Source organism: Astatotilapia calliptera, chromosome 10, assembly GCF_900246225.1.
Source record: "Astatotilapia calliptera chromosome 10, fAstCal1.2, whole genome shotgun sequence".
NCBI classification, from domain to species: domain Eukaryota; kingdom Metazoa; phylum Chordata; class Actinopteri; order Cichliformes; family Cichlidae; genus Astatotilapia; species Astatotilapia calliptera.
The window spans coordinates 20,244,856-20,261,528 of NC_039311.1; the positions used below are offsets into that span (position 1 = coordinate 20,244,856).

Genomic DNA, 16,673 nt, shown 5'->3' on the forward strand with positions numbered 1-16,673 from the left:
ATGTGGTATAAACACATTTTGCCTGGATTGTAATTGAAGTTGGGATTTTAATGTTTTCCTTCAGGTTTCATTGCTTTAACTCTGTAAATGATTCAGTATTTAATTCAGAGTTTTTAATTAGCATGTTACTCTCCTGCTAAATCACACCAACCTCACTGTTGTTCCCCCTACAGCACAAGCGGTGTATCCCAGCCTCTCTTGAGGCCTACTACGCTGCCCAGGATGCCAACTCCAGGGGCCGTTTCTATACAGTGATCAGCCACTACAGCATGGCCAAGCAGACCACCTCGCACTCTGTCTCCCCCTGGCTGCCTGGAGGGTCAGGAGGGCGCGACGCCAAACCCCCGAGTGGCGGTGAGGGCCACTGAGTTAGCTGAATGGTTAAAGGATGTAAAGACACACATGCAGACATGAAGACGTACATGCAGACACAGGCCGACAACATGTCAGTGAATATTTAGACTTGTAGACAAAAGAGACAGATTCACACAAGAGTACATATATAGAGTGAAATCGTGCATGCAGACATTAAACCCCACAAGCACATTTGTATTCAGATTAACTTGTCTGCTCTTTTATGTGCTCATTCTTATCGAGGGGCATCCGATCTCTTACTCTGTTGAGGTTATCATCATCTGCTGACGTACACCCACATCCACCTGCAGTCTGCTCTCTTGTTATCTTGTTTACTCCCTTCCTCAAAATGATTATTCATTGACTATCATGGTTATTTATTTTTTACTGTAATCTATGGATGTTTTGTATGTGATTACCAGGTAACTCTTTGTACGAAGGCACGAGTTGACGCTGAGATTCACGCTTCTTTGTGCGAGTCTCTGAAGTTTGAAGTCATATTTTCCCCAGTGTGTATACTGTAGTTACTGTATAGTCATTCTCAGCCCCTCTTCTTTCTAGCTTTTTTTGTGCAGACTAGGCAACCTCAGGCATACCTGTCAAAAACTACACAGGCGTATCACCCAAAATGTGTCAAAGCTTCAGCTGGTCTGTCTGAGGCCAAGGCCCGCGTCAGTTCTGACTTGACCGAACGACTTTCCCCCCCCCCTTCATTGCTGTTTAATCGCTCATACACAAGAAGAAGAACATTTTAAATGTGATGTGCCATACATTTTAAATCCTGAGATCCTGCAGTGAGCTAAGCTGTACATAAAGATGTGCATTCAGGCTAGGTTGTGTGTATGCATTGTAGTAGCTTTAGGGAGTTTTTCTTCTTCTCCTTTTTTTTAAAATTAGTACAATTCCTTTATGTGAACTACATATTGCTTCAGTTGCCAGTCTTGTAGCTTCATTAAACACAATGTTGCAGATGGGAAACAAGATATTGTGCATACAACTGTCTCTTGCCAAAACTCTTTATTTGCCACTGTGTATTGTTCTGTTTATGGATGGGCTTCAGCTGCAGCCAAGTTATCCTCCTGCACTCTTATTATTATTAATTTTTTTTCAATTTGGTAATGTTGGATCTGTTGTCAAGAGCGCTTTAATGAGATGTTGTGATGTTGTTAGTTGATATGTAGCGATACCTGGTGTAATTTATCCGTGTGCATCCTTGTCCCTCTTCTCTTGGTTCGAATTCAAAATAAAACAAGCTGTGACCTGTGCCGAGTGTGTCTGTCAGTCCCGCTCACCGCCGCGTCTCTTTAGCGCTCACACGGCGTCTAATGTGGGCCCGAGGCAGAGCATCGTGAAAGAGAGCGACGGCTTTTTTGCACCATGTTATGTTATTGAGATGTACATACTCAGATTCAAACCACGTTGTTAAAGTTTCCAGAGCTGTGGGGCAAATTTGTCTGCTATAATAATGAGCACCTGTGATTGACAGTAAAATAAAATTATTAGGAAAAAAATACCTGTATGAATAATAACTACTGGATATATTACATGTCTCTATAGTCTTGTAAATGGCAGATAAGGCATTTCAGTGACATGAATAGCTGACTGTCCTAATCGGAAATGTGTATTCTAATGAATCTGTCAGCTGTTTATCACTTGTGCAGAGTGAAAATGGTCCTGAATTCAACAGCTTTTTGAGAGCAAAGAAAGCACCATAAGACGAAAAGACAGCTATGTAGGATTTAAAGCAGAATAAACAAAGAAATAATACATTTGGTGTTTAAAATATCCATGAAGTTTCAATACTTCAAATAGCACTGGGTTCATTTGATGATGCAAATCATGCAGGGGCCATGGTTCATTATGTAAGAGGAGAAACTTGCCATTGGACCATGTTGATGCCCAGGGAGAAAAAGGGTGGTTTGTGAAGGGAAGTGGAATAAATGTAATTTATTTAGAGGAAATAAACAAGTGCCGACTGTCACTTAAATTAATTTCTCATTTTTGTTAATAGTAAATACAGAGTTGTGGGGTGCGGGGATGTGAACTTTCTTTGCAAGGAAGGCATGCGAGTAAAAGTTTGAGAAAACTCCATTAGCATAACAGGAATTAATTACTGTTGTTGATAGTGCTGTGGGATACCAAGTAAATACAGGACCAATATTGCCTATACTGATACTTTTAACCTATAAAGGCAGCTTATGCAGGGGGAAGCAAATCAACAGGGACTATAAGCAGAATACAAACAATTGGCAATCAGTCCTCTATTGCAAAGAGATGTGTCAGAGGAGTGGCGCTCTTGGGGGCAGTTTGTTTTTAAATTAGACAGCGATTATTTGCAAATCATTCTGAGAGTGATTGCTGTCAGTGTTAGTTGTTTTGTGGCGACAGGTTTCCTGTCACCAGCTGACCTGTGAAATCGATAGTGGTCGCCCAGAGGTTGAGGGTGTTGCACGCTTAACCTCTGGGTGACCAGTTGAATGGCAGAGCTGCTTGCAGTCAGTCGCTGAATCCCAAAATATTCAATGCAGTCACCTAGCAACCACAGATTTTCCTTAGTTATAGGGAGGTTACTTTTATTCTAAATCATGAGTCAACCATTTTATACCATCATTAATAATGCAAAGTGTTTCCTCTTGATTTTTGAAGACCAAGATTAAAATTGGACATTTTCCCATTTAGAGCGAAAAATGAAGCTCTTTACAACGCAGGTCACAGGTCCTTCTTTGTCCTGTGTTCACACTACATAACTTATAATGCAAAGAGTACACAGACATACTGCCAAACACAACACTGCTTGTTGATCTAAAGAAACTGATAATTCAACCTTTCTTAATCCTCCTGTTAAACTGAAAACATATCTGTGTATTTAAAGAATTGCCCAGTGTGCATGTGCGTGCTGCCGGTCAAAATAACAGATTAACACGACTCCTCACGGTCCAACACGCAGCGTTTTTTGTTTTGCATCTTTTTCGAAGTCAATAAATAAAAGAACAGCCACCCGTTTCCAGATGAAAACAAATGGAACTTAATTAAATGGTTTGCAGGTATCACTGTCGCTCACACAGAAAGAAAGAGGGAGGTAACAGAATCATGAAATAATCCAACACAAAAAAGAACAAAACAAACAGAACAATAGGATGAAGAACGAACAACCAGGAAACGAAAAGAAACTGATAAAAGGGAGGGAAATCAGCAACACAGCAGTACTGACTCAGACATACGCATGGACAGATGTTCTTTTATGCCGTGCTTACACAACCCTGACATGTTATAAATTGAAGGGTTAAGTGAAGAGGAGCAGCTGATGACCTAACGTGTCCAAGAGACAGTAAGTGGCAATCTGTTTCCTTCACAGATCAACAAGGGTCAGGGACTAGACCAAGGTACGCCTCTGAATGACTAAGCAAGTCGGAAAAGAAGAAGTAACTGACAAGGGTAAACACAAAGAGAAAATACAGAAAGCCTAAGGGGCTGATGATCTTTTGTCACAAGAACATTTGAAGAACTGTAAACCTTGCTGACATGAGCTCAGATACGTTTGCTGCCTATCAAACTTTCCTAGATCATTAATTTCAAGCCTTGTGGTCCTGATTATTTTAAAATGAGCAGCTGGCATCGAGATATGGGAATAAACGGTTCTTAATAATATCTCTTGCTTTTCTATTGTAACTGCAAATATCTACAATTCATCTTCCCGTGGTACAGGATGTTGGTGTTACAAAGAAATGATAGATGAGACAGGTCATATTTTTTGCGAAGGGAGAAATTGTCTGTTATAACTGATGCTGATAAAAATCAAGCTTCGCTCTGATCGTTCATAAGAAACAGGATCCAAATGAAACACGCCCAACATACAGAGGTTTAAAATCCACAACCTTCTTATAGAAGGAGGGGGTAAAAAAAGAGACAGGAGGTCATAAATGAGTAACTTACAAACTGCAATGCATGGGAAATAAAACTGACATCTGCACCGCAGACTCAAATTTGATCATCTTGTTGTCCTTCAGCACAGAGAAGAGAGACACTGAACTTCACTGAATACAGTGGATCTGTATCCACTACAGATCAGCTCAACTACTGTCATTGGATACATTATAGTAAAAAAAATAGACTCTTTTTCTCACATTTAAGACAGCTGGAAGTATGCAGAGAGCTTCTGGCTGATAATATTGGGTTGAAAAATCAAAGGATGTAGTTACATGTATTTCCCAGCCATAAAAAAGAAATCAAACTGACATATTTTGTTGGATCACTTTTTTGATTTGATGATGGCATACATTCTGCATGGCACCATTTCGATGAGCTTATGCAATTTTTTATTTATTTCTATCCAGAGTTGCATTACTTTTCTGTCAGAACACTGATTTGTTGAAGAGGTCTAGTGCGCTCATTGATGTATTCCCCTTTGCTGGACAAAACTAAACAGAATGGCAGGCTATGTATGAAGCAGCTAACCAGATAACTGAGCTCAAATTTGCTCTTAAGCCCTACTGCCACTGCTGTCTTTGCCAGGGGTTTAAGACAAAACATATTTAAAGAGCATCAACAAACAAATGGGGGTCTCAGGTGTCTGCCGGACTTCTAGAAATCAAGCCGCAAGTCTATCCCCTCTTGCAAAACTAAGAAACCTCAGTGCCTGTGCTGAATAACTGTTTGTAAAGCACTGCCCAGACTCGTTATATATTCGAATAGCTGCTGCTTGCCTTTTCACATTACACATTACAGCCTCTGGAACAGGCAGAACAAAGACGCACACATATTTTTGAAATTATTATTAACACACGTAAGTTGTACTTGCAGAATTTATTCCAAACTGTCTCATTTTAAAAATCTCTAACAAAAACGTTCATTGTTGTTTTTAAATGTTGTTCAAAGCTACCGACGATCAAAAAGTCGCACACACATCCGGCCATCTGTGTAATTTTCCCCACACCTCCATCTCTCCCATCAGCCGCCTCCCCTGCTGTCACAGAAAGGCTGCCTCTCAGTAGTTGTCCCTTAGAAGTGGAGGAGGAAAACAGAAGGAAGGGAATGAGAAAAATAGTAGAGGAGGGGGAACAGAACCACGGGGAATTGCAAGAGGAGGAGAAAAGTCAGGTAAATGGTGGGGGAGTAGCAGCGCGGAGTTTCATCAAAGCTGCACTCTGGCAGATGTTGACAGCTTTCTATTCAGCCTTTAAGGTTGATCTGTCGCTTACTGCATCTTTAGGGAGAAGCAGGATGTGTTTTTACAGAAAGTAAGTTAGATACTTTTTTTGCGTCTCTGTATCCCCAAGAGACATTCATTATTTTCATTGACTTAGAGTTAAGTATTTGCTGTGACAGTATTTTAACAACCTCTCCCTGGGTTGTCTTTCAGTCAAGCCAATAAATTTGAAATTTTATTCTTTTACTCTACTGCCGTAGGTTTGCATAATTCACAGTTTATAAATCCTTATACGCTTTAAAAAAAATAAGACACCGGGTCCTAAAAGAATAGATGAAATGGAGAATCGCCCTCAGAATGTAACATGCCGGCGAGTGAAATGAATCTATAAAGGAAAAGAAAGACTTCATTTCAGTCTGCCGTGGTGATCAAAGGTCAGACAGCTTCGAGTCTCTGCCTCTCCACTCGTCCTTCAGACTCGAGGACCTTGATTTCGAAATGAAATGCAAATTTTACTTTCATCTAAAAGGACGACTTCGAATCGCTGAGAAAGTCTCCGCTTCTTTTTCTGCTTACACCAGGTAAGACGTCTCTGACATTGTCTCTGGTTCAGGAGTGGCTTTATATTAAGAATGCAACAGTTGAAGGGGGCATGTGTGTGTGGTGGCTCTTGATCCACTGATGCCAAGTTTTTGGATGGACTTTTCTTGAGAATCCTCTCAAAAGGTGGCTCTCATCCTTGTTTCTTGTGCATATTTTTTCTATTAGACTCTGTCCTTTCATTCAACTTTCCATTACTGCACTCTGTGAACAACCAGCCTTTTCAGCAATGGGATTTTGTGGATTATCCTGTTTTTGTAGGCTGTCGATTATCTGTAAAATCAGCAGCCTTCCTTGTGATTGTGGTTCCATGAACTGAACTAGACTGAAAGATACTCAGCTGGTATTTACACTATGTAAATAGTAATTTGCTCAAACTAAAAGTAAAACATTTAAATAATTTGAGATACTGGATTTCTAATTTTAATGAGCAATGAGCTACAGGGCTAATACTTCTTTGGCCAAAAAGTATGTAGAGCAACAGATAACCCATCTGTTGCTCCAACTCAGGTGGGATTACATCTTGTTTGCGATGGAGATGGACAGACTGACAGATGAGGTCAAGCAGGAATCTCTGTGCACTATGATGTTCACAGACAACACTGTGATCAGTAGTGGAAGAAATGTGCAGGTTGCAGAGAACGTGGAGGTCTGTACTGGAGAGAAGAGGAATGGAAATCAGTAGAAACAACACAGAATACACGTGTGTGAATGTGAGGCAAGCTGGTTGAAATGTGAAGATGCAAAGAGCAGAGGTAGTGAAGATGGATGAGTTTAAATACCTGGGGTCAACCATCCAGTGCACAAGAGAGATGAAGAAGAGAGCACAGGAAGGGTGGACTGACTGGAGTCAAGTATGAGGGATGAAAGGGAAGGTTTACATGAGGGACGGCTCAGGTTGAGCAGTTAGACATGTAAAAGGTCAAATAGTGGAAGTACTGGACAAAGGATGCTGAAGGTGGAGCTGCCAGGCAGGAGGAAAAGAGGAAGACTACAAGGGAGGTTCATAGATGAAGTGAAGGAGGACAGGGAGAGAGTCTGGTGTGACAAAAGTGGATGGTGGTAAAGGTAAGGATGCACTCTGTGGTGAACCCTAAAAATAAGCAGCCAAAAGAAGAAAAAGAAGATGAGCAGAAGTTACGAAAATAAAAAATAAGAACAAAACAAAACAAAAAGTCCTGAAATATTTCACTGTAATAGTTATACAATGAAAATAGAATATATAGAGAGATGCGACTGTACATGAGTATGCAGCACTCTTGGTTTAGATCACAGCAGTCCTTAAACTTAAGTGACTGCATCCTGCTGCAATCCTATGAGAGACAAACTCATAAACAGCGGTCAAAGTTCTTGGTACAGTATCTTAGGAACCACATTTAGCTGTGATGACACAAACATGCTCACCAGGTGAAATCAATATCAAGCCACTGCATCAAACCAGGTAAAAATATATTCTTCCATCTGAATCAACTGGTATCTTCAAACTGAACACAAAAGCCATGAAATACACAGACACTGTTTGCATTATAGGTTACGCCCACAAAAAACTCTGAAACCTTTTCCTGCTCAGAAGAGTTCTACATGTTTAGCAACCACAGGATACTAAAGAACAAAAGCAGAGTTATCTCGACCCCCTGAAAATGAGTCACGTAACTTTTAAAAAACTATTTTTAACTGTTGGAATATAAACTGTGAATTAAAGTCTCTAGTTTTAACGTCTAAATGCAAAAAAGATATGTCATGACGACAAAAGATCACCATGAGGAATATAATTTATGTTATTTTGAGCATTTAGTCACGTTCATTCATAAAAACACTTCATGCTGTGTCTGTACACCGCAGCATATTGTACGAAGGGTGCTCTCTTTTCCTGTTTTGCTTTTATTCAGATGTTGCAGCAGAGATAGACAGCAAATGCAGGAAAGAATGAGGCGGAGCACAAACTCAGCTGCTAAGGGCATTTAAGCCCATGTGGTACGTGCCCCAACCTATCGTCTTTTTAATCTGAAATCTGTGGTGCATGTGTTGTTTTGTCTGGCTGTGTGACCTTCTGAAAAATGAAATCGAAAATCAGCTGCAGGTGGTTCCTCTGAACCGCCGGATGTGTTGGCGAGCAGCTTGAACAGCCGGCCACAATTAATTCGAAAAATATACAGTGCTTAAGAAGATCATAAAATATTTAACAGTCCACATTTGCATTAAAAATGTAAGGCTCATCCTCATGAATGCTGCGCACATAATACCGTACTAGTGCGAGTGGATAATATTTTATTTTAAAGCACCGGAAATCTCAAAGGAACATAAATTTGTGTCTCATTTGAAAGCATTATGAGACTCACCGGGCGAGCAGTCCCCTGCGTCTCATGTGTGTGTGTGACTATTATATATCTGTATATGTACTTTGCCTGGACAGCAGTCTAATTAGCTAAATCAACATATTAAAATTCAAATATCAGAGCATCTAAGTTTGTGTTTCTCTATATGAGAGCACTTTGTTCTGGCCTAGTTTCCCCTCACCCATTTAGGAGATGTCAGTTAAGTCCACAAGCCTTCATTGCTGCTGGGGTGCTCCTGCTGAGCTTAGTACATATAATATTCAAAATACCGAGCACAGTTCAATTATTTAGAAAAAAATGTCTGGGTTAAGGGATGCGTCTCTCGCTCCCTCTCTCAGGGAGCGGCTACAGAGGAAGCATAATAATCAGGCTTTCTCCACAAAACAGAAAATATGACTCAATCGTGTCCTGACCTTGAGTTTTCATTATTTACATTATTTTAGGACCTCATTAGGTCATAAGCTTACAAATAAATTTATCAACGTCTGCTTTGTTTACCCTGCCAGTATTTTAACATTGTGGACACCCACTGAGCCAAAGCAGACAGCGGCTTATGACTCCTAAGCATAAAAACATATGCGCACAGACTAACGTGAATATGTGTGGACGTTCATGCTTGAGCACATTTAAAAAAAACATGCACAGATTTGAATTGATTCAGGCATTCAGATGGTCAAACACACACACACACACACACACACACACACACACACACACACACACACACACTCCGATCTTTGTCTGTGCAGAATATTTACGACAAGGCACTCTCTGTTTGGCTGTCCCAGTGAAACTGGGGCAATGGGATAATCCCTGGTCAGATGTCAGTCATATTTAGGAATGGATGCCAACACACTGTGTGCTGCAGACAGCAAATTGTACTCTTTGAGAGCAGGGATTAGTGAGAGATGATGATAAATACCAGCCTGGATCTGTTACATGTGCACTTGCTGCCTGCAAATGTGTTAATTTCATGTCTTCGTGATTTGGTTTCCTTTATGGTCTGAAGCTGCCAGCATTGGCAGGATTGAGTTTAACTGTCGTTTGCAGCTCTCTGATCACTGAAAGGAGAAATTTAAGAAGTTAGCTCGAAGGGTAGCGGCGTCTGCCCATTGAATCAGATTAATACTTAGAACAGAGCAGTAGGTCTTATCTAATCAATTAATCCGATAACACCTTCACTACATCAACATCATTTTCTGTTGGATTTATTTTGGCTCATGTAACATTTAATACAACCAAGAATAATATAAAATATGAAATTTAATTGTCATTTTTCATCAAATTGGGAAAGTTGACACTAGCCTCAAACACTTTTTCATGTTATTTAAATCTCTACTCTGGGCTCGGCCCTCATTAAAAGTCAGATCAGCAGTGGTCTGAGATAATACTCATGACTTTCCACACCCATCCATTGTCCTCTTCTTCCTCTAATTATCCTATAATTGGGTCTTTATTCATCAGCATACAAGTCTCCTCGCATTATCACTTCACCTGGTAATGAAGCCCAATCAGGGAGGAAGAGGGACAGAGGTGAAGTAATTTCTCTGTCGTGATATAGTGTGAAAGACCCACAGTGGGGAAGTAAAAATGAGCAAACAGTAAGCAGACAACAATCCAAAAAACAGTACTCCAAAATGAGCACAAACAGTGAGAATATATCTTAAAGACAGAATAGACTATATATACACAAAGGGGACTGATTAGGGGCAGGCTACAGGAGAGGAACAAGATACAAATGAAAGCAATTATCACAGGCAGAGGTGGGAAAAGTACAGTCATTTGTCACTTACAGATACATACAGATGCTTGAGAAACTGCACAGAAGCTGTTTGTGGGTTTGCTGATATTTAACTGTTTGAAATGTTGCACTTGAAATGACCTCCCACTTAAAAAATCTATGCTGTCTTTATGCTTATTCCGCTTCAGTAGTGTTACCTAGATACTGACGTGCTGCGACCACAACATCTTGACATCTGCACTTTGAACACCATTGTGCAATATACATAAATTATATGCTTGGGTTTTTTGGCAGCTTTTTCATCTCTACATCTTTTAGATGCACCAATGCGATTGCTTTTTACAGTATTGTTGCTTTTATTTAAATGGGCTTGATGTCGGGAAGGCACACAGTGATACAAAATGACAACTCCCCTCAAACGTGTTAACTCTAAAGTAACAAAGCTGTTTTGAAAATGTATGAAGTAGGGAGTACTGTAGTTATGTGTTGTGTTAAAATGTACGCAGCAAAAGTAGAAAGTTGTAGGAAAAATAAATATTAAAATCAATTAAAGATACCTGAAAATTCTCCTTGATTATAGCAACAATGTATCTGTATCGTTTTACTTCCTATCTCACACAGGTGAAGACAATCAGGGCGTGGCACACATTTACACAGAGGGGAACAAACAGGAAGTAAAACTAACTTATAATTATAACTTATAACTCGTTGTTTTTTATAATGTTGGTTTTTTTTGTCAATGTTTGTTTTTACAAAGTCAGCCATGTGTTACAATATGCTTTTCTCCCATGTGAAAAAAGCATCTTCTACTTGGTTCAAATGCATTTATTCACATAGCCATAAAAGCTCTCCTACACAAACAGCACAATTTTCCCACTTCATTTGACATTCGTTGTTGTTTTAGTGATTTAGTGCATTTTTCACTTACCATTTCTTCCACCCTTGAAGATAAATAAATTCAGTGCAAGGAAGAAGCCAGACTGAATTAAAGAAAAAACAACAACACATGGATCAAAAGAGGGCAAAATGAGGGCAGGGTGAGTCATAGAAGACTTTATCTCTGAGAAGGGAGGTGGTTACAGAGTGAAAAGGTGCTCGAGTTTTACTAAAGAAAAAAGGAGAGGGGAAACTTTAAAAATTTATCACTGAGGATAGCTGTAGTTGGACTGAAATCGTGTGCGCATGAATTCGAATACGTTGTTGGGGTTTTCAAGTGTCCTTACACCAGCTACAGTCAGTATTTTTATAATAAAGTATAGTATTAAGTGAATATTTCAAGCCATGTTGTTGGACTTACTTTCATCAGTTGAATGCATATCAAAAAATAAAAAATCGTTTTATGTACAGAAAATAACCAAAAACTTTGCCGTGTTTTACCTCTTCCAAGGAGGGAAAAGGCAAAAACTGTAAAAAATAATAAAATGGCAGGTCAAAATACAAATTCACACTTATGTTATTGGATGCAGTTTCAAAAAAGTTGTGAATATTCTTGTTGCCAGGATTTAGGATGATTCATATACTTAACTGTAACGTGCTGGAGCTGCTGCTTTTTATCTCAAGATCACATATTTATTATTTTGCAAGCCTAACACTTCAACAATTTATCTGAACAAAACAACGTTTTTTCAACTTTTTCACAAATCATGAGATAATTATATACAAGCATGACAAGGTAGTCTTCTGTCTTATGCCATCTGTCTATGCTGTCATGCAATGTGTCTGCAATCCACAAAGAAAAGAAAAGATACACTTGGTTTAGCTTTTGTTAATATTTCATCCTGTGAATGAGATAAGAAATAAAATCCATCAATTTTGAGGTTCATCATCAAGCCCAAGGACACTTCCACGTGTGGACTGGAGGCAACGATGGTAAGTGGACTGGTACTTGTGCTTTTCTAGTCTATTTGAACACTCAAAGCACTTTCTTACCACAAGGCTGCCGTGGCTTTACCTCCAGAGTCTCTGCAGGCTGAGAAACTCTAGCTCAACACCAAGGCATTTTCTGAAGATAGTAGGACATCTCCTTTGGTCCATGTTTATCTTTGAACTATGCTGAATTTGTACAGCATATTTACACATAATTAAATAAAAAAAACTATGTGCATTTAAAATTATTTTTTAACCTCCTAGGACCTGGCATCCACATATGTGGACATCACATTTTGGGTTATTTAGACCAAAATACTCAATTTTGCTCTACAGGGGCCTGATATCCACTTACGAGGACATTATACTGCTACTGTTCTATCACAATTTTAAATGAATATCCTCAAATGTGACTCTTTATTTTTCTTAAAAACAAAAATAAGATAAAAAAAAATCTGGTAATTCTTTGTTTTTACATACATCGGGTCCCAATCAGCCCAAATATCAAAGAGAAATTAAAAATGCATGCTGTGGAAGAGTTCAGGTTTTAGGAGGTTAAAATAGAATTATTGTGGTTACCAAGATATTTTCAAATTTACTGTTTCACAAAAAAGCTGACAAAATACTAAAGCACATTATTATGTTTTGATTAAGATGCCACATTTTAGTTATTTACAATCATTCATGAGCTTAAAAATTTGTTTCAGTATCTGAATGTCACGGTTGGTTAATTTCTCAATGCATGCTAGCTAAAATGTGGGCAACGTGAATTCAGTTTGTTCAATAAGTTACAATTTCATTTAGTTTCAAACAAGCTTTTGACAGATTTGTGTTTTTTCGTTTTTGTGACAGATGGTCTAATAAATGAGTAAAGCACTGCAAATGAAAGAAAAACATTCTCACTCATAACCTTCCACTTTTTTGCCCCACCCACTCTGACCTGTGCCTCCACATTTCACCTATAATCAGTTTGTAACATGAATATGACCCCCTATGAGCAAGTGCTTGGAAGGAAAAACTCCCTTTTAGCTGAAAGAAACCTTCAGCAGAACCAGGCTCAGGAAGGGGCGGCCATCTGCCACAACCGGTACGGTGAGGTTTTAAGCCTAATCTTAAAAGTAGAGATAGTGTCTGTCTCCCAAATCCAAACTGGAAGCTGGTTTCATGGAAGAGGGGCCTGAAAACTGAAGGCTTTGCCTCCCATTCTACTTTTAAATACTCTAGGAACAACAAGTAAGCCTGCAGTGTGAGGGTGATATGGTACTACAAGATCATTAAGATTGTTTAAAACCTTGTATGTGAGGAGCAGGATTTTAAATTTGATTCTGGGTTTAACAGGAAGCTAATACAGGAGAAATCTGCTCTCTCTTTCTAGTCCCTGTCTTGCTTCAGCATTTTGGATTAACTGAAGGCTTTTTAGGGAGTTTTTAGGACATCCTGATAATAATGAATTGCAGTAGTCCAGCCTGGAAGTAATAAATGCATGAACTAGTTGTTCAGCATCACTCTGAGACAGGATATTTCTAATTTTAGAGATATTGCACAAATGGAAGTAAGCCATCATATTTGTTTAATAAGTGCATGGAAGGACATAACCTGGTCAAAAATGACTCCAAGTTCCTCACAGTGTTACCAAAGTCATCCAGGTCTTTATATTGTTATGAGAGCGCAACATAAACTTTGGGTCCTTTACTGTAGTTAGCGATCAGCGCAGCACATGCCGCGTCCTATGTGAAAGAGCCTTAAGCAGAAGAAAACAGATAAATGAAGTTTAATACTTACCAAAGGGAAGGTCACATATGAACAGACAAGAATTGTCAAGAATTTTACACAACATGCACAGAATTTTAAACAATGGAGCAAATTAGAGAATTTGCTAAGTACTATTATGAATATAATAGAAAATGTACAGTATATTAGCAATTGTATAAACAGCTGATATTTCAGTTTCAAGTCATAGTTATCCACTAATAAGGTAACATAGCTCTTGCTACTGACAAACATTCAGAAAAATATGTTTTCATCAAGTAAGAAAAATGATGGAGGCAGTTAATTAATGCCCAGCAGGCTTTGACGAAATGTGCTCTGACAGAAAATATCAACATCTCAGGCACGCCGGCTATCACCGTGTTCACACCTAGCAAAAGGAGACTATTTATATATTACACAGATCATTCAGAACTTATCTCTGGCATTACTTTTCACCACACTCGACTCATCAAATTATGTGATGAAAAACATTTGCGGCATTTAATTCCTTCTGAAAATAATTTATGTTCATTCATATTCAAAACTGCAGCTCTGAGAACAAACAGCTGAACTGCACTTTGAAATTAGCAGACATTTCTACTACTGTTTTTTTTTTTTTTTGAGAGCTTCTTAACGTATCAAGTAATTTGTGGCATTTAATCACATCTGCCTTGAGGAGCTGTTCTTTTCTGATCCAATTGCCTCACTTGTTAAGTAAGCCCAAATGACCTAAATTTAGCTGAAAAGGTCTACGTTAGCGGGAAACGTCTGTGTCACTCAACTGGAAAAGCTGTAATTCAGCAGGGTAAATGATTAGTCATTGATAGGATGACTTTTGTAATTAGTTTACATTCATATTTGTGTATACTGTAGTTGTGCGTCATGTATTTTTAGCAGCTTACATTATATGATCTGGAATGGTGCACTGGGATCTGTATGTTGATGCAGCAAGATTTATGACTCAGCCAGCAGGTCTCGCGTGATAGGAGGTCATGAGAGATGCATTCTTTGATGTGAGCTGCATGACAGCTCGGTCCATCGAATAAGGACATTTTTCTGACAGCGAAAGCAGCATGCAGTGGATACAGACATGTCCTGATTTACACGCCAGGCACATGCAGGACCTTCTTTGACAGACTGCCTCTGTCTCCTGTTAACACACATACACAAAAGAGGAAAAAACCCAACAGAGGGATGAAGTGCTCTCATCAGTCCAACGGTCCTGAGGCTGACGTGACTGACTGTCTGGATGCATCCAAATAAAAACTTAAATTCACTCAGTCCTCTGCTGGAGAGTCTTGGAGGACAGCTGTATGTGACTGTTTTGTGGTACTGTTGCCCTTTCTTCACATTAATAAGTTCCAATGTGTGCTTATCTTTGCTCTTATTCTGGGAATAAAACAAAAACATAGAAGATAAAATGGTCCTGCATACCAAACAGCAGTCCGGACATGTTTTCTCTCTCTTACCGTAAAAATCCGATGTGACTGGTGCCACACGCCTGGAGTGACTGGTACAGTCAGACTCTGATGCAGAAGTTCACCGTATTTCTTCCTTCGCAAATACTTTTCATGTTACGTGAAATGTCACAGAAACGAGCACGGACAATCTCGCAGAGGTCAAGACATTTTTAAAAACTAATACTTCCTATCAGTTCTTCTGGCACAAGAGGAAATCTCTTCCCATTCCTCTGAAAATGTCAAGAAACTACAGGATATGCTCGCCCATTTCTCCTGACACACAAGCCAGCAGCTGAGGCCACTCGACAAAGTACATCTTAATTGGTTTCACTTGGCTTCACTATTAAAACGGCATGAATGCATTGTGAGGTGGTTCCTCACTCAATTCTGTGTGAGTGTCTTAAGAAAATCATTTACGCCGAATTTGCAGCTGTGTGTCTTCTTAAGGTCAGCATGTGCTATGAACTCAAGTACTCAGGGTACACCCTGAGTCTCTCTCTTTCTCTCACACACACACACACACACACACACTGAGGACTCTGGTGTCTGCCTGACCTCCTGAGGCTGACACAGTCTGCAGACTCTGAATTGGATGGGTGCATCCAAGGAGAAACTGCAGTGCAAACATTCTTGTGCTGACATGAGTGATACTGGAGAAATCACTGTCCTTCCATTCATTTATTTGTGTTATTTATTCTGTTGACATTTTCCTTTGCTGGAACAGATTCATTTATTCCACCAAAGCATGTATCAATTGATCAACAATTAACGTTATATTAAGACAAACAATTATACTCACTTGACAGTGTATCGCAGTTGCTTTGAGCCGTTTAATGCATTAATCCTTTAAACCTTATTATATGGAAATTTTGATCGCACACGGCACATATAGTGTCTGGTGTTAACAGAAAAATCAATAGAATTCTGGGACACAATGATCATCACCAATAATCCTTTTTATTTTCATTTCTAAGTAAAAAAGGGATATTATTTGCAAGAGATCATGTGTAAGAATTAACATGGATGTCAAGTGGCAGTTTTTTCCCATGATGCAGATCTTAAAACTGAGATTTGTATCCTTTTTCATGCTAACATATAAAGTGAATACACTTGATTTCACTCTATCAAAGAGAAGGTGAAGAGAATTTTCTTGCTTTTGTTTTTACGACCGAAGGTGATGAAAAGGAAGCGTTACGAAGCCAGATTAATGACTCACTGATCAAAGTCAAAGTGGCTTTCATTTTACCTGGAGAAATCACCATGGTAACTTATACTAAACACATAACGTGGTCGGGAGTGGTATTCAGAGTTTTAAGTCCTGAAGTGCCACGTTTCCACATTGTTATAGAAATGTATAAATATTATTGTACTCTAATATGTTGCTAAGTCACTTTCACACTGCTATAACCCATATGGAAAAG

General features: G+C 39.1%; 1 protein-coding gene across 2 annotated transcripts in view; it reads left to right on the forward strand.

Annotated features, from left to right (window-relative positions):
• Positions 1 to 1,618, forward strand: part of nsg2 (neuronal vesicle trafficking associated 2) — a 59,392-nt gene extending 57,774 nt beyond the window's left edge. For both annotated transcript variants that reach the window (XM_026181697.1, XM_026181696.1), the window contains exon 5: positions 174 to 1,618. In XM_026181697.1, the coding sequence (XP_026037482.1) occupies positions 174 to 368 (195 nt within the window). In that variant the 3' untranslated portion in view covers positions 369 to 1,618. The remainder of the gene's footprint in view (positions 1 to 173) is intronic.
• Positions 1,619 to 16,673: the final 15,055 nt, after the last annotated feature.